The sequence below is a fragment of the Sycon ciliatum genome, chromosome 1, assembly GCF_964019385.1.
Source record: "Sycon ciliatum chromosome 1, ocSycCili1.1, whole genome shotgun sequence".
NCBI classification, from domain to species: domain Eukaryota; kingdom Metazoa; phylum Porifera; class Calcarea; order Leucosolenida; family Sycettidae; genus Sycon; species Sycon ciliatum.
The window spans coordinates 2141997-2163479 of NC_088643.1; the positions used below are offsets into that span (position 1 = coordinate 2141997).

A 21483-nucleotide genomic window follows, 5' to 3' on the forward strand; every position below is an offset into this window, starting at 1 on the left:
AAGTATACTTGTGAAGACAAAAACTTTCAAGATGTTTGTAATGAGCCTGAAGTGTGTCCTTTTTATGAGTATTATCGCATTTTTGTCTCAGAGGAAACTGTTAACCATCATATACATAATACATTAGCAGCATATGTGAGCATAATGCGGCATAATATGATAACTTTTAGCATAAAAATAGCATAATTCTGCAATTTTTTCAGCAATGCGAAAAGCATAATTTCACGAAAATATTAGCATAATCCGTCAAGGCCTAGAACTGCTGCTCGGAACATAGCGTTAGACGCCATCCATGCAGTGATGATCTGAATGGATACGTCGCTTCAGCAGCCCACAGTTCTCGACTACATGTACAGGTATGTCGCAACCCAGCAGCCCTAGCCGTCCTTTCACCTACCGTCAGCTGAATTTTCAATTTTCGAGGTTCGTGAAGAATTTGTCTTGTGTAGTTAGCAATCTTCAGATGTGACGTTAGACGTCCGTGATGATTTGTTGGCTTTCACTTGGCGTCTACCTTTCACCTGTCTACGTCATTGTCACCACCGCAGTACTCTTTGTGACGAGTAAACTAGCGCAACCTATTCGTGTGTACCTCTAGCTCTCCTTCTCATTGTGATTTTAAAACCTAGCACTTGTGATAGGTAGAGAGTTGTGCGAAACAGACGTTGAGAGCCAGTAGCTATTCAAACCGCTGTCACCTCCAACAACTAGTCGCACGTCCTACTCTTAGAAGTACATGTAGCGACTTCGGCGGTAATACTAGTCATGAAGTTGGTTGTTCCAACAAGGAACACGCGCTTCTTACCGAACTTGACACTTGACTGACGCACAATTGCCATCCGGAGCACACCAAGAGCAACTAGCGCCTTCCATTCGGCATAATATTTGCAGGAAAGCACCGCTCCCTGCTCACAGTTGTTTTGGAAACGGAGCGTCTCTGTAAGTTTGAATCCCGATTCCCTGGTGATGGTTTGACTCAACTGATGATGAGGGGTGAATTCCCCCCAAGCACTGTGTATTGAGCAGGGAGCGGCGCTTTCTGCCAGGTTTGCCGAGTGGAAGGTGCGACGTGCTCCTTGTGTGCTCCGTATGGCAATCGTGAGTCAGTCAAGTGTCAAGTCAATTCTGCAGGAAGCGTGTGTTCCTTGTTGGAACAACCAACTGAACTCCATCACTAATACAGCTGAAGTCGCTACTTCTTAGTTCGTATTGGTGTCCCTCACGCGGACGTGCGACTAGTTGTTGGAGCAGACAGCGTTCTGAATAGCTACTGTCTCGTCAACGTCTGCTTAGCACAACTCCATGAGCGCGCGACCCTGACTCGCGTTGCTACCTTGGGCCCCACGAGGTGTTTGTCGCGCTGGAAACGGAGCGTAATTTTAACTCCGCCATCGACAGTCATCATGGTCATGATAACAGAGAATATTTGTTTCATTCTTCACCTGTAGTCTTCCCTGGGCCCCATCGACGTTCCTGTTGTTCTCTCTTCCGTTTTGTCAGTGGGAATAGCAGGGCATGTTTTCGAAACCATTGCTGGTGTGAGCAAGAAGTTGACTTCACAGCTCAATTTCTCGAGATCCCAATATTGTTGCTTGACGAAAAAATGACAAGGAGACCAGAGCCAAGCTTCTCGATGGCTGTGTAACAACAGGGACCAAAACCCTACCGAAAGCGCGTTTTGGAGAGAGAGACTGAAGTGGGTGCACAGACTCTGGTAAGTGGATCCACTTTCAAGTGGCGAAATATATTGCTGACGCTAAAAACATTGCAGTCTGGAGTGAGTGGTAAATCGTCGGTGAGCTACTGCTTAGTGACCTGGTGACTTGGGCTTTTTACGAAAGCCGTTAGATACCTGTCAGCTGCCAACGTCGCCAGCAGTAAGTCATCACCTGCGTCCACTTGAATGTAATGTGAATACTATGAAGCACTGAAAATTGAGTACTGGGGTATGTTGCTTTGCAGTACTATTCTCTATTGTCAGAGTGTGAAGTATTTTGTAAATGTCGTGTTGTGTCTCTTTTAAAAGGTAGCAGCCTACCCATAAATTTCATAATATTTATGGCATTCAATTGACCGTAACTTTGGTGTCTCTCAATGGATTTGAGTGAAAGTTTCACCACACAGTCCTGCCACTACACTATGCTGGCCCTCTGGACATGATCAAAAAGTTCTTGCGCCTCACTGACAGGCTTTCCAGGCCGGAAAAACTCAAAATTCCGGCATAGTGCCACGGTATGCGAGCCACCCAGGCCAGGAGCCAAAAATATGCATTTACATTTTTTCACATGTTCGTGCCCATTCTGTCCCCCCCCCCCCTTCTTGCTCGAGATCCAAACCTAAAACAAGTCCAGAAGCAACCATGGGTGGTGGGATAGGGCCCCTCAACGTGGCCCTGGAATCTGTCACAACGGCACGAGTGGGCGTTTTCTCAGACTCCCACAGACGCAAGTCTATAATTATTTGAATTTTTTTAGGTTTAGCACGTGCTACGAGGTCGTACCTTTGATACAACATCCAGTACTGGGACGTCACCGAATTCCCCGAAACACAAACACTGTGTGTTGAGCAGGGAGGCGGTGATTTCTTGCAAGCCGCCCAGTAGAGGGTGCTCCGGGTGGCAGTCGTGAGTCAGTCAAGTGTCAAGTTCGGCAGGACGCGTGTGTTCCTCGTTGGAACAACCAACTTCATCATTGCCAAAGTCGCAACTAACTTTTTAAAAGTAAGCGATAGACGGTCAGTGTAACAACACATTGACGACAAAATGATCATGATAATTGTGGCACATAATTTTAGAAGGTACTTCGTAGTAGAGTGCAACATACTGAAAGGTGGAAAGTGCAAAGCCACCGTGCATTGCTAGGTATAACATGTGAGCGAGGTGATGCGTTCTTTTTTGAATGCTCTGGGGGAAAGTTGAGTAAAAGAGTAGAAAATAAGAGTACATTAAAAAAATGTATACAGCACTATCTAAAGGCAATCGACGCAATCAGCTTTGGACTAGCTGTCAAAAACTTGGAACCCGTGCACACATACATGTACAGTCATGTAGATGGTCAATAGCAATTCCATGCATCAATAAAAGAATGTCTGAAGTCAGTGAAGAAATGATGTGATAGGGAGGTCGTGCAAAAAGCCTAGTGTTAAAAATAGATCTTGATGACGTCATCATGATAATTTATTTACCATGATGATGCGTTCTACAGAATGCTATGAATACATTTTTAAATTAGAAACACATTATTCAATGGCAAAGTAGTAGTCGAATTGCAGAAAGTACACGTATCCGTTGAGCATGCATGCACGAAAAAGAGCTGAATAAATGCCAAGAGGAGAAACAAGCACACATGGCAAGATGTCTGTAGGTCTTGCGCGTGGCTGTGCTTATTGCCGAGATGTGTGAGCACAGCTCAGTTTGTGTTGAGTCATGTGGTGATTACTTGACGTCGCAGAGGAGTGCAACACCGCGCAGTGTCCAGTGGTCGGGACTCTGCGACGTCTTGAGCTGCAGCGTTGTGATGAAGGTCAGGTCGGTACGGTTCGGCTTCTTGTACAGCGGACAGTGGTAGAAACGCGGGTCCTTACCGGCCGTGCTGTTGATGGCGAAGATGTGGACGACTGGTAATGACGTGAACAGTACCTAAACAAGTGTGTGTGTGTGTGTGTGTGTGTGTGTGTTTCGTATGTATACGAGAGCGAAAAGGAGAGAATGACACTCGATTGGACTATGATGGTGTCCAATGCCTTGAATTGCTCATTCGATATCATAATGATGTGTACAAAAAATTCCAAATTGAAAGTCTTATCGCTAAAAAGCTGAGGCCTAAAGCTCACAATAATTATAATTATTGCATTCTGTGGAGGAAAGGGGTGTGCGTGTATGTATGTGAATATGTGCACGGGTGCGTGTGTATGATTATGTTGTTGTCGTTGTGGTTGGTGATGGGGGGCAGATACCTGGGTTGGGGGATGTACATGATGGGTGGATTATGACTTCATGTCGTCCTCAGTAGCAGAATTCAGTCCAAGTTTGATGGATCTAGCACTTTTTAACTGCGGTTTGAGAGTGTGCTGAAGGCTCAAATTCAACTTTCGTGCAGCGGGTTATACCGGTATGTTTTGCTTTTCAACTTCACCACCCCAGTGTGTATGGATGATATTCACATCATCAGATCCAGTGCAAACGATGCAAAAGAGCCGATCGGGTAAGAATTCACCCGTATACCTCCAAACGTCAGGCGAAATAGCACGTCATAGTACATTTGAGATAAGCGGGAAGAAGATGACGACGTCCACTAATTTAGTATCTGTGCACACGAATCTGCTGTGTGTGTGTGTGACTCTGTGTGTCAGCTATGATATCATGTTCTGTGGTTCCATGCCTAGCATGTAGGTCTGAACCATCCTGCAAAGTTTGAATGATGTAGGTTGAGCGATCACTCCGCGAAACATACTTTTTGAAATTCTCTTCATAGTACCATTGAAATTTCGAATTCCTTCAAAAAAGGTGCTGAGAGGGGTGGCTTGCAACCTCGATATGGCTTGTTCCAGGCATGCTTTGGAGTCTTCTGTTGAAGTAGTGGCGGGGATCTGCCCTGCAACTGCTACAACAAAAAATGATTCGATCTGAGAAAGGGTAAGACCGCGAATCTCGGTTGAATATTGAGTATTTCAAGCCTTTTCACGACGAAGATGGAGTTCTTTTTGGAGATGGACGTCGCGGCAAAGGACATGGTGTCCGACTTCTGGCGCCTGGTGAAGCCAAGGATCATTTGTCCAGTCAGGTCGGCAGCCTAACCGTCGGTAAGCTTGTGTTTGGATCCCGTTCTGCTCGATGTGGTAGATCACAAACAATTTGATATCGCACAAATGGATCTCAGCATCGTGCGTACGGTATTTTATATTCAGAAAATCCCAAAGTGTCTCTGTGTGGCCGTCCTATGCCACGAGAAACTCCAATCAGGCTCCTATGTCCTCTGCCTTCATGATTGAATGTCCACTTCATTTGAACAACGAACACAACAATCGAGGACGGCTTTGCAATGAAAAATACAGCTATACTGGAGCTGAAAAAAGAAGAAAAAAATGTGCTCAGGATGAGACTCGAGTACACGCATACTCTCCCAGCAGGTGAAACGCAAATTTTTGTGAAAAATGCGTGTCGCCGACTGACCAGTAATTTCGCCTGACGAAGCGCTTTTGATACATTCATGATTACTGTTGTCACAAAGCGGAGTCGCCCTTGACTTTCAAAAGTGCTCGACTCACGAAGAGAAGCATGTGACACAAGTTTGCGATGGCGGGAAATGATTCGTTTGGTTGTTGCTCAGAGTTTCAGAGTGATTTCCCAACATACTCTTAAGGTGCTCAAGATGAATGAATGTGTTAAGTTCCTGGCGAAATGAATCGGGGATATGATTAGTGCGGAGGGATTCGGGGACCGCGTTGATTCGGTCGGCACCAGTGAAAGAAGTAGATTTGTATGCAGCTTGACTTTGCACAACGCGTAAAGAAAGGGAATTATTGACTTGACCTAACACTCTAATGGGCAGTACTTACCTTAGGCGTCTGCTCAATGAGTTTGCCCTGTCGGCGATCCCACGCCGAGCCATCCAGGAACAAACCGTACACGTATACACCCTCTGCTGGCGGCTCTTTGACATCGTCCTTGAACATCTTGGTGACTTCGTTACTGAGTACAACGGTGTCCAGAGCCCAGCCTTTGTGCGCACGGGTTACTTCCTGTGAATGTGAATGTGAATGTGAATGTGAATGTGAATGTGAATGTGAATGTGCCACAACACACAGAGCAAGCAGTACATGTACAGGAAAACTACATATTGTACTGCACTCATTTATTTATTTATTTATTTCACCTTCCCGTGGCCAGGGAATATAGGCCAATATGGAGGGAGGGGGCGATAGCCAGCCATGGCAGTAAGCAAAAACAATGCAAAAAATATTACAAATTGCATGACACACACTGGCACCATAAAAATAAAAGGGATAAAAAAGTAATGGATAAAATCACATGATAATTATGATGGGCTAAAATCATTATGATGTAAGGCTGATATCAGATGCTGTGTTTCCTGGCATCAGATGATGGCTTTGCTGAAATAACATGATTTAATTGCTGCCATCATGCGATGGAATTGCTGGCATCACATTACGTGGTTGCTGGCATCACATGACCTGTTTACTGACATTACATGATGCTGCCATAAAGGGTCAAAGTGGATTATTCCCCGTGGAGGCGGCCATTGGGAATCGTGAATTTATTAGAAGATAGAGACATGGATTACGGAGCCGTGGCAAAACGAATTCACATCCGACTTTGCACTCCAATTAGAGTTGAACTCGATAACGAAATTTGAATTTGGAGACGATTTGCGAACAGAATACGCGCTTGCACAACGTTAACAGATCGCGAATGCGTGCAGACAGTACAACGTACTGAGCAATATTCAGCGTGTACAATGTTACTACCCTGACACCAGCTGTCTGACTGCTTTTCGGAGGGGAAAGCGCGATAGCTCATTCCGGCCAGCGAAGCGAAACATGTACAGGAACAGGAAATGTGAAATTGGTGATGCTAAACCTGCTCATCCACTGGCATGTAGGCCACCAACACCATGGCTGCACTCCAACAGTACTTCCTCCTGTCTCATTTTCCCCAAGACTTTTGTTGCATAGAGATATTATGCTCATCATTCTCTCCCTTATCACAAGACAAAATATCCGTTTGGTTTTGAGAATTAAAAAAAAACAAAAAGACAACAGTACTTACCTGTCTCATGGCTGTGAGGAATCCCTGTGGGTTGAAGAAGCCGGTCATCCAGAAGTAGTTGGGACGGCCGTCGAAGCACCAGCTTCGGAACTGTGTATCCCTCTCAAGCAGCTCCGTGAACCAGAAACCAAGCGTTGCTGACGCCCACGAGATCTAAAAGAAACGGGAACGGCAACAGCAAAGTGCACCATAACGATGTCAAATACCACCACGGTAGGAAAAAATGTCTTAAAATTTTAAAATCTCATACTTGCAGGACTGTACACACCAAAAATTCTCTCTCTCTCTCTCTCTCTCTCTCTCTCTCTCTATCTCTCTTTCTATCTCTCTCTCTATCTCTCTCTCTCTCTCTCTCTCTCTCTCTCTCTCCATCTCTCTCTCTCTCTCTCTCTCTCTCTCTATCTATCTCCCTCTCTCTCTCTCCCTCTGTCTCTCTGTCTCTGTCTGTCTGTCTGTCTCTCTTTCTCTGTCTCTCACGCACACAAACACACACACAGACATACACACACAAGAAAAGAACAACATTCCCTGTTGGCAATGGGAACTCATGCTCATTCACGGAGACACACTACCACAGACAACTCTCACTCAAGTGATGGTCAGGCCTACAAGGTCTAAAGCATGGGGTGCAGCACATGTGGTTACATGATAAACACAAGCTGTGCGTATATACCTTCTTCCATGCTGTCGGCACACGGGCATCGTACATATTGTCCAATGCATCACGCAGCATCTAAACACGCACGCACACAAACACGCATGCACAAAAACACACAGACACACAAAACACACAAATGCACCCACAAACACGCACAAACAAACACACACACATGCACGCGCATGTGTGAAACAGGCACACAACATCTAATGTCATGGCAAATAACCACACACTCAAGCATGAAAACTGGTCTTTCCAGTGTACATGTACTTTAAATCTGTTCTATTCTTCCTGGCATTTCCTTGTGCCTAAACGCGGAACTGCCGGGTCAGTAACATTCACCAATGGATATAGAAACACTGGGCGCAGATTGAGTATTTCGGTCCGGCTTTTGTAGTAGCTGAGCACTCTCATATGGGGTAGTGCCTTTGCTGTTTGCATTATGCAGAGCTCACTCACTTGCCAGTTTGAGCACCCTGGCAAGGTACGTTCGGGCCCGGTTTAAATCTGGATTTGGAAAATTTATTTTTCATTGCTATCAGGTTCGGCCTCATTTTCTTTATGCTGTGCTGATGAGTCCGCATAGGACGAAACACTGGGTTCAAGAGCAAAGCCTATGTGTGTTATAGTGCTAGAGGTATGTGCATTTGTCATTCTTCCATGTTTCATGCGAGAACACGTCACTGAATAGATGGACTTCAAGGGTTGATGACGTGGTGTAATGGCGTGCATCATGCCTGGGCTTGTTCCTGAGGCACAGACCAGGCTTCCATGCATGCTGACAGGAACATGAATGTGTGTGTGTGTGTGTGTGTGTGTGTGTGTGTGTGTGTGTGTATATGTGTGCATGTGTGCCTAAGGGTATGTACGTGTATGTGCACGTGCGCATGTGAACGGCAATCATGAATAAGGAGAGCACCGTGACAACTCACCTCGCTCATAATGATTGTACCATCAATGGCCAGCTTGAGATCCACCAAGGTGCTGCGCACGTTGATAATGACACGCTGCATGCGATCGATCTCCTGCCGCAGGAAGATGTTCATCGGCGAGAGATGTCCCATGCGCTGCAGGCAGGCCTTGACCTCGTGGGGCAGGTAGTCCGGCGGCAGCTTGCTGAGCATGTCGTCGGCAAGTCGCTGCACAACGCTCTCACGCGTCTCCCCACCACCGCCACCGGAGTCTTTCGGCTGAATACTCACCATTGTACCCATGCAATTGGTTGCAACGTTTGTCTGGTAACTATAGCAACATTCAAAACAACACAGTAAATGATAACTATAGCAACATTCAAAACAACAAAGTAGACGGTAGCTATAGCAACATTCAAACCAACACAATGAATGGTAACTACGGAACATTTAAACGAGTACAATAGATGGTACTATAGCAACATTGTAATCAACACAATAACGGAAACTATAGCAACGTTCAAACAAATACAATGGGCACGATAGTGATTGTGTAAGTTTGTGGCTCGCTATCGATGAAGCAGTACATTAGACTTACTAGTGCACAAACCACTCTTCAGAGTGAACAGCGTCATGTGACCAATGTCATGTGATGATCAATGTCATGTGATGATCTTGTGATCAATGTCATGTGATCAATGTCATGTGATCAGTGTCATGCTACCTATGCACTGCGAACAATTTCCTTTGACCAATGCCATGCAAACAATATCATGTGAGCGAGGAATTAGCCTAGCAGAAAGGGAGACCTACGTGATGTTGGCATTGGGATGAAGGCCAAATGCTTCGGGGGTGTCAAGCAGCGGTAGTTCCTCAACATGCTCCATGACATTGGCGACTGTTTTACACGTAGCAGCGGTTGGAATAGTGTAGCCCTTGTAGAACTTAAATGTTGGTGCAAACATGCCATCACTGAACCAGACCTGCAATGCGTGCACGGGCAGCATTACGGAGAACATACAGCAACAACAACAACAACAACAAAAACAACAACAACAACAACAACAACAACAACAACAACAACAACAACAACAACAACAACAACAACAACAACAACAACAACAACAACAACAACAACAACAACAACAACAACAACAACAACAACAACAGTAGCAGCAGCAGCAACAGCAGCAGCAACAACAGCAGCAGCAGGAACAGCGGCAGTGGCGGCGGCAGCAACCAAGTGAAACAAAACAGAACCATTAATTAGTGACATGTAGGATGCCTGTCCTCCAATAATCTGCTGGATGCACTTCATCTAATTGCCGGGTTGCAAGTGATGGAAGCTGAAAAGTACCTTATACTATACCGTTGAGCAATGGAATGCAAAACGAACATCGACAGCAAATAGGCATTGAGTTTGTCAGGTCACAAGTGTATACGAGTGCGTACACAGACCATCTATATAAGCCTGCAACGATTCAAGTATATCTGTGGCCCAATGCCTATTCAGACCCCCCTCCCTTCCTCAGCATTCTGAAAGGAAATGCTTCAGCAATCTAATCTCAAAGTTAATGTTTCATTGTGGATAAGAAAGAGACCCTCTTTATTTACCTTTGCAAATGTGTTCAGGAGAATTTTGTCGAAATCGTCCGTAACACGACCGCCGTACTGCACTTCACCGATCATGTAGCGTACCGTTGTCCAGGAGATGCCCTGTACGTGTGCGAGTGCGTGAATAGAGTGAGCAGGCATGCATATCGGATTACAATAGCACTTAAAAAATCAACAGAGGTTAAAATAACTTATGGCCACAATCACAGTGCATCAGAGTAGTTCGATGATACCACCTCATTGCTGTCGGGTTCCTGTATGATTTCGCTCTGCCGCTCCGACAAGTACAGAAAAGACAAAAAAAACAATACTGCCTGCAGATTGAGTCGACCCATGGTTCGTTTTCCGTCGGGTAAGAAACACACCATTTTAGGTCACTAAAAGCGTCCCATTGATGGTGTCAGCATAGAAAAACAAAAAAATCAAAAAGCAGAAGTAGCAGTAACAGCAATTGTACCTCAGTACATGCTTAGCGTGGATCTTACCTTCTTCAAGTCCAGATCATCGAGGTGGTTCTGGAAGAACTGCATAGTGGAGGTGAAATCGGCCTGGTTGAACTCATACGGGATGTTCCAACCCAGCGGACCAAACTTGCGACGTTCCTGCACAAAGCAGTGAGATAGATTGCAAGTGATGACCACAGGGAAAAGGATTCCGGAAAAGCCATTATAGAAACTAGTAGCATGATGCTGCACATCATGCGATACGGATAACCCACTGCAGAGCAGAGCACAGACTAGCACAGGACAGAGCACACGGCACCCAGCAGAGCGGAGCACCCACCACACAGTACAGCACTGCACAGCACACAGTACAGCACTACACAGTACACAACCGACAATTTTTGGAAGAGGACGCATATTTTGAGCTCCTCACAAAATCCCCATGGGGGCCTAACAGCCGTAGTTTTCTGCCCTTAGGGGGTGTCAGCGGATCACCAGGAAGATGAAGAACAAGAGCTCAGCCGTAGGTTTGACCTAGCCATCGTGACCCAGGATGGGCTTGTATGTGTGTGTGTGTGTGTGTGTGTGTGTGTGTGTGTGTGTGTGTGTGTGTGTGTGTGTGTGTGTGTGTGTGTGTGTGTGTGTGTGTGTGTGTGTGTGTGTGTGTGTGTGTGTGTGTGTGTGTGTGTGTGTGTGTGTGTGTGTGTGTGTGTGTGTGTGTGTGTGTGTGTGTGTGTGTGTGTGTGTGTGTGTGTGTGTGTGTGTGTGTGTGTGTGTGTGTGTGTGTGTGTGTGTGTGTGTGTGTGTGTGTGTGTGTGTGTGTGTGTGTGTGTGTGTGTGTGTGTGTGTGTGTGTGTGTGTGTGTGTGTGTGTGTGTGTGTGTGTGTGTGTGTGTGTGTGTGTGTGTGTGTGTGTGTGTGTGTGTGTGTGTGTGTGTGTGTGTGTGTGTGTGTGTGTGTGTGTGTGTGTGTGTGTGTGTGTGTGTGTGTGTGTGTGTGTGTGTGTGTGTGTGTGTGTGTGTGTGTGTGTGTGTGTGTGTGTGTGTGTGTGTGTGTGTGTGTGTGTGTGTGTGTGTGTGTGTGTGTGTGTGTGTGTGTGTGTGTGTGTGTGTGTGTGTGTGTGTGTGTGTGTGTGTGTGTGTGTGTGTGTGTGTGTGTGTGTGTGTGTGTGTGTGTGTGTGTGTGTGTGTGTGTGTGTGTGTGTGTGTGTGTGTGTGTGTGTGTGTGTGTGTGTGTGTGTGTGTGTGTGTGTGTGTGTGTGTGTGTGTGTGTGTGTGTGTGTGTGTGTGTGTGTGTGTGTGTGTGTGTGTGTGTGTGTGTGTGTGTGTGTGTGTGTGTGTGTGTGTGTGTGTGTGTGTGTGTGTGTGTGTGTGTGTGTGTGTGTGTGTGTGTGTGTGTGTGTGTGTGTGTGTGTGTGTGTGTGTGTGTGTGTGTGTGTGTGTGTGTGTGTGTGTGTGTGTGTGTGTGTGTGTGTGTGTGTGTGTGTGTGTGTGTGTGTGTGTGTGTGTGTGTGTGTGTGTGTGTGTGTGTGTGTGTGTGTGTGTGTGTGTGTGTGTGTGTGTGTGTGTGTGTGTGTGTGTGTGTGTGTGTGTGTGTGTGTGTGTGTGTGTGTGTGTGTGTGTGTGTGTGTGTGTGTGTGTGTGTGTGTGTGTGTAAAAATCGCCAGATCACAGCTCACAGCACAGCACACAGCACAGCAGAGTCCAGCAAAGCACAGCACAGCAGAGTACAGCACACAATATATACCTGGACAGTCGTGTGTAGGAACGCCAAGCCGAAGAGCATTGGTTTCCACTGAGGCAGGTTGCTGATGTCCAGCTGGTCCTGGCTGATACCTACATCATCACACACATGCACACACGTGCACACACGTACACACACACACACATACACCTATGGATAGTAGTTCACATACAGATACCTAGTTACATGCGAGTGCAAGGTCTTTGACTTACAAAAACTACTTGCACCAGATGCCAGGACTAAGCTAGTCATACTGTGGTAAAGTGACCAGCGCATCACCATGCACTACACATATTCAACCAGTGATAACAGTAAGCCAGCCACTGACCTTAGTGACACATGCACAAACAGAGACATAACACACACATACACACACACACACACAGCTCCAGCATGCGTCATCTTACCAGTGTAGGTTCGTTTGAGACCGGCCTTGATTCCCTGCGGCGGCTCATTAGTGAACTTCAAGCCGATCTGCAACAAGGAGATCGGGAACTTCGGGTGCACCTCTGTCGTCATCCACAAGCGGAAGTCCTCGTGAATGTTCTCCGCATCCACCATGAGCAGGAAGAGCTCATCCATGAAGTCAAGACCCAAATGGCAGTTCTGCAGCAGCGCCCATCCTCCACCGCCCATGAATTGTTGTAGAAGACGTCGTGCGTGAACGTCCTGCCCTTGACCCATGCTGATGGCTCGGCATTCCAGATTCTCGCGCTTTGCCAGGTTCTCAATGTCGGCCGTGGGATCCGATCCCATCGACAGCAGTCCGATCATGGGTGTACGGGGGGTACTCTCCGCGTGAAGATCCTGCACCACACGCACACAATGGACATACGGATATACGTGGACACACATGGACACATACACACACAGACACGTGGACACACATGGACACACAGACACGTCGACACACATGGACACACACGGACACACATAATTATACACACACGTGGACACACGTACACACAAAAACAGTTATATGCATGAAGGAGCGTACCCAAGCAAGAATACATTATTGCTTCATTGCAATTTGACCTGACCAAGCTGGCCATGTTTTGGAGGCATACCAGTATTAAAATCAGCGCAGGTTACAGCTGGAGGGGGGGGGGGAGAAGATCTACTTAGGAGCTTCTGTTTGTGCATCTGCAGTGGTGAGGTCATTGCTAATGCAGTACATACCCTCAGGTCCAGGATGACACCCTCCGCAAAGCGCAGACCCAGTGACTCGGTGATGTATTTGCGTGCTTGCACGGCTGTACGATCCGGACACCAGCTCCTGACCAGCAGCAGGCGACGGAATGTGTCCAGCGAGTGCTCATAGCCATCTGGACATGGAGTCTCCTCCGGTGCCTCAACATCAAACCAAGCCTTCCAGGCCTTGTCATTGCGAGCAATCTACACAAACAACAACGCAGAATAATACCATTTGTGGCCATGTACTTGCATCTGTACTGGTATGTGTAGTGGTATGTGTACACGTAGTGGTATGTGTGCGAAGTATGGTGGCCCGTGTTTACCCTCCGTCTAATTACAATGTTTTGTCTGTGTCTAGATTTCCGAAGGAGATCACTGTCATTGTTAGAGTGATTATGTCATGATGACGTCATGGCAGAAAAGTCCCGATAAGATGACAACATCGTAACATGCGGTTATGTCATGGTAGTTCCTATGCACAGGTCATGGACATGCCCTGGATACGCGGCACATACACGGTAATGTAGGCAGCAGGTGTGTGATACACATGCACAATGACATGATGTGTAGTGACAGCGGCGTTCTCACCTGGCTGAGGATCTCGGAGAACTGAGGTAGCTTGCTGAGCTCGACCAAGTTGAGCCAGGTCAAGTCCAGGATCCACTTGGCTGGCTTAGGTTCCACAGCATTCAGATCCAAAGCAGCACCTCCCTTGATCAGCGTACTGAACTCACGATGTTTTACCTACGTACACAACATCGGCACAACCAACACCTTAAAGGCTAGAAACAGTCCTGGAGATATGGTGAACATTTGAGGTGATGTATGCAGCAAATAGACCATATTTGAATGTTTTGATTGAGGAAACCTAATGTGTAAATGGCTGCAATGGAGTCTGTGAATGATTAGGAAAGAAACGGTTCCTACTGAGAAAATAGAGAAAACATTACAATATGTAGGAAAATCTATAGAAAAGAAAAAAGACCAAGTAACTACAAATTACGCTATAATGTCCACTAACACCACCAGTTACTTGACAATCAGCTCATGCGATAACATTGCACAAAACAGTACAATATGTAGGACACGTATTGTACGCTCAGTCAGTTCAGTCACTAGGACTAACCTTGTTATTGTTCAGGTCTATTTTCAGTGCCAAGAGCAGCGTGAACAGAAATTTGTCCTCCTCGTAGAGACCACGCGACGTGTAGCGGAATACCTCAAACGTCAAGTACTCCACAATGGCGGCGATTCTCTTGGCGGTGACGGGAGACTTGGTGCTGCGCTCCATGGAGTTGTCGAACAGCCCCAGGAACTGCGGCAGAGACGTCTGGTACATGCAGTTGACCATGCTCATGTTTGTGATCAAGAAGTAGAGAATACTGCCACGGGTGGCCACCGGTCGGAACTCCTCACGTGCAGATGTGATCTTGATCTCTGTGTCAGCAGCAACCTACACAAGGAGAATGTACATGTACATGGCAGCGGCAATGAGATACAGCACATCACATGCAACAGTTACATCTACAGTCAACTTTGCGTATAACGACACTCGGCGGGGAATCAGAAACGTTCTCTTATTCGCGAGGTGTCCTTATACCCGAAGTCTCATTATTATGTATTACGGTTGGATGAGACTTTGCTCTGGGCATGGAGATTCTGTCGTTATTCACGAATTGTCGTTATATCCGCAGTCGTTATTAGAAGACTTGACTGTAGTTACATCTGCAGTGTATGTGTAAATGCATGACATCATAATAATTGTCGGCAGCCACCTACACAAAGAACATGTGCACAGCACCGGAAACGAGATACAAAGGCTCCAGTCTCTCCGGAGGCGTGGGCTCGAATCCCACCGCTGCCACCAATGTTAGCTCCCGACTAAACGAAGTCCCCTCAGACTTCCAGAACACAGGGGTTTTGTACTTCCTCCGTTAACAAAAACTTCGTGATGGATTTGGATGGATATGAAAACGCTTAGAACAGGTCAAGAACAGTTTGTGTCGACTGCAAATCACTGGACGAAGGTGATTAAGCCTATGTACAGCGTCGTTACAAGAGAAACTGTTGGCGGAATGGGCAGAGAGTTCAGTTTGCGTCGCTTTCGCTCGATTAATTTTTGACCTGCGTCGCTGTCGTCATCTGCTGCACGCGAGTCGTCATCTGCTGTACGCGAGTCGTCATCTCTCTCGAATCGTTGTTCAGCTCGTTTCAGCCTTGCCTCGGCTTCTTTGATCACACTCCGCTTGATGCCGCCGTCGTTCAAGTAAGTTTGCTTTCAAGCTGCGTGATCCGCCGCGATGGCGATTACTCGTTTCCACCAGAGAGTCGTGAAAAATATTTTACGACTCCTGGTTTCATCTTCGCTCTCCAGAACTCCGCAAAACGAGGAGTAAAGGCACAGCCAAACTGATTCTATTTTCTCTAATGGATACCAGCACTGAACGGCAGCGGCTAGCAAGTCCAGTCGACTTTCTTTAGCCACGAGACTCGCATCGGACTGGAGACTTCTGAAAGAATGCATGGTCATCAGTATTCGAATCTGGGCTTTGCGCAGGTTGAACAAGAACTTGAGTTCAGAATTATTTTCATTCAGCCGTGCGATCGGAGCAGCTCCTTGTTCACTCGCTCATTGTGTGGGCTCGCTGCTCCGTTCTATCGCTCTCTATCACTCTCCAACGTACTCAGTGCTAAAGTGGTAGAGAGGCCAAGCAGCGCAATATCCCCTCGAAGAAGTGGTATTTCAGTTTCGCTCGCCATGACTGTCATCACCTATGTTTCCACAGCGCAACCATCGATTCCGCTCGGCTTGTTTTGAAAGTTCGCTTTCCTTGCATCGTACCTCTGTCATGGCATGCCAGGGAAGGCCAAGAAAGTGATTGCGACTCATTTCACGGCAGTTTGTGCCCAAATCAGCCCCTCAAAATTCCATCACGAAGTTTTTGTTAACGGAGGAAGTAATAATAATAACAATATGAACAGATCGCATATTGGCCGCATAAACAAATCATACGGGGGTCATGCACCTGTCAATGATCGTTAACCAGAGTTGCTTGTTGGTGGCGAGGTTGAGGTTTTGTAATATTGAATAATTATCGTCACTAGTTTGAGGGAAAGAGTAACTATATGGACAAAGTATTTACACAAGAGAGTAGGCAAGAGTGAGAAGGAGAACTAGAAAACCATTGGAGCCTCATGTGCTCTCCTATACTGGATTGGCTCTCATTACTATGGTGAAGGAGCGGGAAAAACGAATAGTGAGTATCGTACGGTCTTAGTATAAATACACCTATTGCACATATAAGAGTTACATCTAGCCATACAAACAACACCTCAGTAATGACGTGTGCCCGTGAGCTGATCATGTGCGTGGGTGTTCTAGAGTTTACAGTTATCGCTGCGTGCATTCATGCTGCACTGCGTTACGTTTGCTATAGCTTTCCCTAAAGTCCGGCATTCCATATGCAAGCAAAACCAGCAGTGCCCAGTATTTCAAAGTTTCATGTCACGGCTCCCAGCTTATCATTTACATGTATATGACAACTCATTGGTACTTTCCACATGGGTCAAACTTCTCAAACTATGTAGGCGGCAGTCACATACACACTCACAGGATCACGCTCTTTGGTGTGGTGTACAGGAAAACCTGTCAAGGCGACCACTCTGATAAGGCGACCACCTGCCTCAGAAGACCACTGTGACCAGGACCAAGGGATGCTATTTGCAGTGAAACGACCCTGGGTAAGGAGACCATCTGGCAACAGAGACCGCATTTTGCACGTCCCTTGAGCGGTCGACCGTCTTAGACAGGTTTCACTGTACATCGGAATGCTTGGTACAACATGAATGCTCCTGTTCTATGGATGGGAGTGCCCCCCCCCCCCCCCTACCCCAGCCATCACCTTGTTTCACTTCATTCTGACTAAGGCAGTCCGTGAACACTACACGCGTAGGTTAACAGTCAGCAGGTTGCATGGCTGACCTGTAGTTTCTGCTTGACGTCTTCAGAAGTCGACTTGGTCGTGCGCAGTACATCGATCAGCGTCTCATCGTCCACCAGGGAGCCCTTGGTCGACGTCAGCCGGTACAGCAGGTTGTCCTCGAGTTCCTGCATCTTCCTCTTGTTGGAGGTGACGTCTTCTAGCAGGGCCACACGCTCGGCCTCCAGCTCCCTCTTCTCTTTCAGAATCACCAAGCCAAGCAGCTGATCACCAAGACCTGCAGACACACCCGGTAATGGAACAGACAGAACAACACTGGTTCAGAAACTATAGATAGCATGTCGGTGAAACAAATGTGGCCACACTGCACGTGTTGTTTGGAGTATTTCAGCAGCAGAATGTGCCTGACCTGATAGAGGGGAAATGGAGAAAAGTTGCTAAAATATTATAATAATGTGAAAACGATGTTCAGTGTTTTGCAGAGCTAAGGGAACAAGCTTGTCGGCTCGAATGCCTTTCTTCTAAATGAAACTGCAGGAAGCGTCACCCTTACTTCTGAGATTGTGCTTAGTGTGTGTAGTGTGTAGTGTGTAGTGTGTGTAGTGTGTGTAGTGTGCTGTCTACAGTAAAATATGCCTATGATGACCACCGCTCGAGAGACATTGAATGTGTGGTCCGCAACCACACACAGGACTGGCTGTCCATAATGACATCATTGTGCATTCCATTAGCTCAGCGATGACATCATAATGACTTCATCCTCACATTGACTATGTCTTCTTGATTGTCTGAGACTTACCCTTCATTGTGACAGTGAAGTCGATGATGGATGTTCTGGCTGAGATCTCGGGTGTATACGACGGATTGGGAAGTTTGGTTGTGATGTAAAGCATGAATCCCTTCATGACATCCACCTCCTTGTCACCAACTTTCACCTTCAGCGTACTGCCACTCTTGATGAAGTTCTTCTCCAGCACGTTGTCGAGTGCCGGGTCGAGCTCTTCACCAATGTCTTCGATGAGGATTGGTTTGCCAAGGGAAAGACAGTCCTCGAGATGTGTTCTGAAATACTTGTTGTTGAGCGATGTTAACTGTGACCCAGAAGGAGATAAAGAATGAGCAACCGAAGCACAGTCTTGGGATTTCAATGTGTTTGAGTGGATATACCATGGACAACAATACTAATTGGAAACAAGGAAAACGGTGGGTCACATATTTGCATATTGTTTCCATTTAATATTCTCCTTGGCTCACCATCTGAGTACTGACTTCACAACAATATTCTACAGAATTTTATAATGTAATACAGGGATGATGATTGGCTGCTCATTGACGTGTGAGAACGCGAGTATCATGACCGGTCAAGGAATGAGTCAGCACTGCGTTTGGTGAAAATCTTTCCTTACTACGAATCGTGAATTCTGGATTCGTTCACTTGCACAAAGCAGCACATTTGACCAAGGTCTGTGAAGATTGTCTGCAGAGTGGTAGGAGGGTATGTACACAGGATTTTCTAGCTAAGAGTATGACCAAGAGTCCTTAATCCCCCAGAGTGCACAGCTGGGATGGGGTTGTGCAACGGCGTAATCCGTGATGTACGTCATTTTTGGGGTCGGACTTGCGTCATTCCGTCAACGCGGTCCACCACGGTCCACACTTCCCCTACTCATGATGTCACACTATGACGTGCAACACGGATTTCGCCGTCCCACATCTGATAAGTGAAGTTGCACACTCTGCGGGAATAATGGACTCTTGGTATGACGTCATACTGAAACATCATAATATCCATCATTGAAACATTGTACAGCAGTACTTGTATATAGCCAGTCACACTAACTGGTAACGTTAGTACCCCTGACCACCATCATGTGACAACCAGTACAAACGTCACCGTACTCACCTGCATTTCGTTCTGAGCTTCCTTGTTCTTGACCCAGGTCTTGCCCTGACCCTGCGGATCCATGAGCAGCGGGTAGCGCGTTGCCTTGGTGACGATGATGCCGTTCTGCACCGAGAGCTCGTCGTTGGGCAGTCCTTGCAGACCCCACTCACCGACCTACACAGCAATGATAATGGCGATGGAAATGGCAATGACAGTGGCAGCATTCCACCAATGGATGAACACCATTAGGCACAGAGAAATTCGAATAGCAAAGTTTGAAATTGTGGCTACTGCCGTACTGGCAAACAGTAAAGGCAATTTACCCATGCTGAAGGCGAATTCATATATTTGGTGTTTACATCTGAATGTTTCAGAGCCTGCACCGTGCAAGGATCCCATGACAACACTTGTTGAAACCCGCCATGAAACAATTGTCCAAAATATCAAATTACTAACTGTAAAACAGTACGTATGTATGTATCTGGGGATGGGGGGGGGGGGGGAGTTGAGGGAAGATAAGAGAAGGGAAGAGGGCAGAGGGATTTTATAATGACGTGATTCGAGTCTGTACTGGCGACATAATTTCATTGGCCTTCCAGTTACCTGAGCCAAACCTCTAATAACATCCTGGCACACACTTACCGTAGCAGAGTCCACCAACATGCCAGTGACGTCGAGACTACCAGTGAACGGAATACCGCGCGTCTTCAGTTCCTTCTTCCAGTCGTCCAGCAACAGATCGCGGAACTCTTGATTGAACGGCCCCGAGTAAGACAGGAATCCAGTGCACAGCAGTACATCTCCTACCAGCCTGGAGAGTAGAGCAGCGTATACACCCACACAAACAGATTTCCAAAAGAGTGGTTACAAATACTTGTCATGTTGGGTTTGGTTTGGTTTTTATTATTTCAGTTCTTTGCCTCAACCATACAAATATCAAGAGGGACGAACGGAACGAGAAAGGTAAAATAACGTTAGAGAAGAAAGGAAGACGCAACTGGAAGGAAAGAAAAACGGAGCGGGAATGTGGACTGAGTAGATTCATGAACCATTATGTGACTTAGTTTGCGTAGAAAGGGATCATGTCATGCGGACAGTGGAACCAACATGGCTGACATCATGTGCCCCATAGATGAAGAGGTTGAGTGAAGTTGGAACCAACATGATAGATGTATGGCCATGAGACAGATGTACACGAGTTCTGTTAGCAACCATCCCACAGTGGCACAGCAACCATCCCGCAGTGGCATAGCAACCATCTCGCAGTGGCATATCAACCATCTCGCAGTGGCACAGCAACCATCCCGCAGTGGCATATCAACCATCTCGCAGTGGCACAGCAACCATCCCGCAGTGGCATATCAACCATCTCGCAGTGGCATATCAACCATCTCGCAGTGGCATATCAACCATCCCGCAGTGGCATATCAACCATCTCGCAGTGGCATATCAACCATCCCGCAGTGGCATATCAACCATCTCGCAGTGGCATATCAACCATCCCGCAGTGGCATATCAACCATCTCGCAGTGGCATATCAAGCATCTCGCAGTGGCATATCAACCATCCCGCAGTGTCATATCAAGCATCTCGCAGTGGCATATCAACCATCCCGCAGTGGCATACACAGACACATGACTGTATATTTAAAAAAATCCTGTGATCACGGAAAAGACATAATTACCTCTCTTTCCCTCTTTTTTCCGTGGTTGGTCTCACCCTCTCCTCAATTCAAAAACCTGTCTTAACATGCAACGAGGTGCAGCAATAAATAAAATAAGCGTCTGCTGTGGGCCATCGCTTACCTTCCAATCTGATCCTGGAATTCTTTGCTCTGGATAGTCCATCTGTCCTTCTCACCGGACAGTCCGCCAATCAAGGCACTGGCGGCGGCCATCTTTCTACGGCACGTATCCGCGTCATCAATCAGTGTCTACGGGGTATAGGATGGTGTGCAAACACACACAGCGACATCGAATAGTCAATTACATGGAAGGTAGTAGGGGAAAGTACTCATTACATGCTACAATGGGACATGCCATGCCAATCACAAAGTGTCATCACTCCCTGTCTCGTGGTGATGTTACTCATGGGACATTCGCTGCATTCAAAGACTATGACATTGTAACCAGAGTGATTGTGAGCTCTGACTCAGCGTAATTACACTACAATATTTAGACCAACTTGGCCATAATACTAGGAAAAAATTCAAATATCAAAAATTTCAAAAATTCAAACCCAAATATCCATTTCACAATGATAACAAGGTGGCACGTGCATTTCATTTTTTGCGACGCAGCCAAAAGTA

The 21483-nt window shown here is 46.6% G+C and overlaps 1 protein-coding gene across 2 annotated transcripts in view; it reads right to left on the bottom strand.

Moving 5' to 3' along the window:
* Positions 1 to 2639: 2639 nt before the first annotated feature.
* LOC135809874 (dynein axonemal heavy chain 5-like) overlaps positions 2640 to 21483 on the bottom strand; it is a 45028-nt gene continuing 26184 nt past the window's right edge. For both annotated transcript variants that reach the window (XM_065323318.1, XM_065323326.1), the window contains 18 exons: positions 20981 to 21108; positions 19818 to 19986; positions 19194 to 19349; positions 18090 to 18381; positions 17332 to 17567; positions 14476 to 14802; positions 13938 to 14093; positions 13335 to 13550; positions 12563 to 12962; positions 12159 to 12247; positions 10456 to 10572; positions 9971 to 10072; positions 9170 to 9339; positions 8378 to 8687; positions 7461 to 7520; positions 6788 to 6940; positions 5557 to 5739; positions 2640 to 3637 (listed from right to left, as the gene is read on the bottom strand). In XM_065323318.1, the coding sequence (XP_065179390.1) occupies positions 3434 to 3637; positions 5557 to 5739; positions 6788 to 6940; positions 7461 to 7520; positions 8378 to 8687; positions 9170 to 9339; positions 9971 to 10072; positions 10456 to 10572; positions 12159 to 12247; positions 12563 to 12962; positions 13335 to 13550; positions 13938 to 14093; positions 14476 to 14802; positions 17332 to 17567; positions 18090 to 18381; positions 19194 to 19349; positions 19818 to 19986; positions 20981 to 21108 (3468 nt within the window). In that variant the 3' untranslated portion in view covers positions 2640 to 3433. The remainder of the gene's footprint in view (positions 3638 to 5556; positions 5740 to 6787; positions 6941 to 7460; positions 7521 to 8377; positions 8688 to 9169; positions 9340 to 9970; positions 10073 to 10455; positions 10573 to 12158; positions 12248 to 12562; positions 12963 to 13334; positions 13551 to 13937; positions 14094 to 14475; positions 14803 to 17331; positions 17568 to 18089; positions 18382 to 19193; positions 19350 to 19817; positions 19987 to 20980; positions 21109 to 21483) is intronic.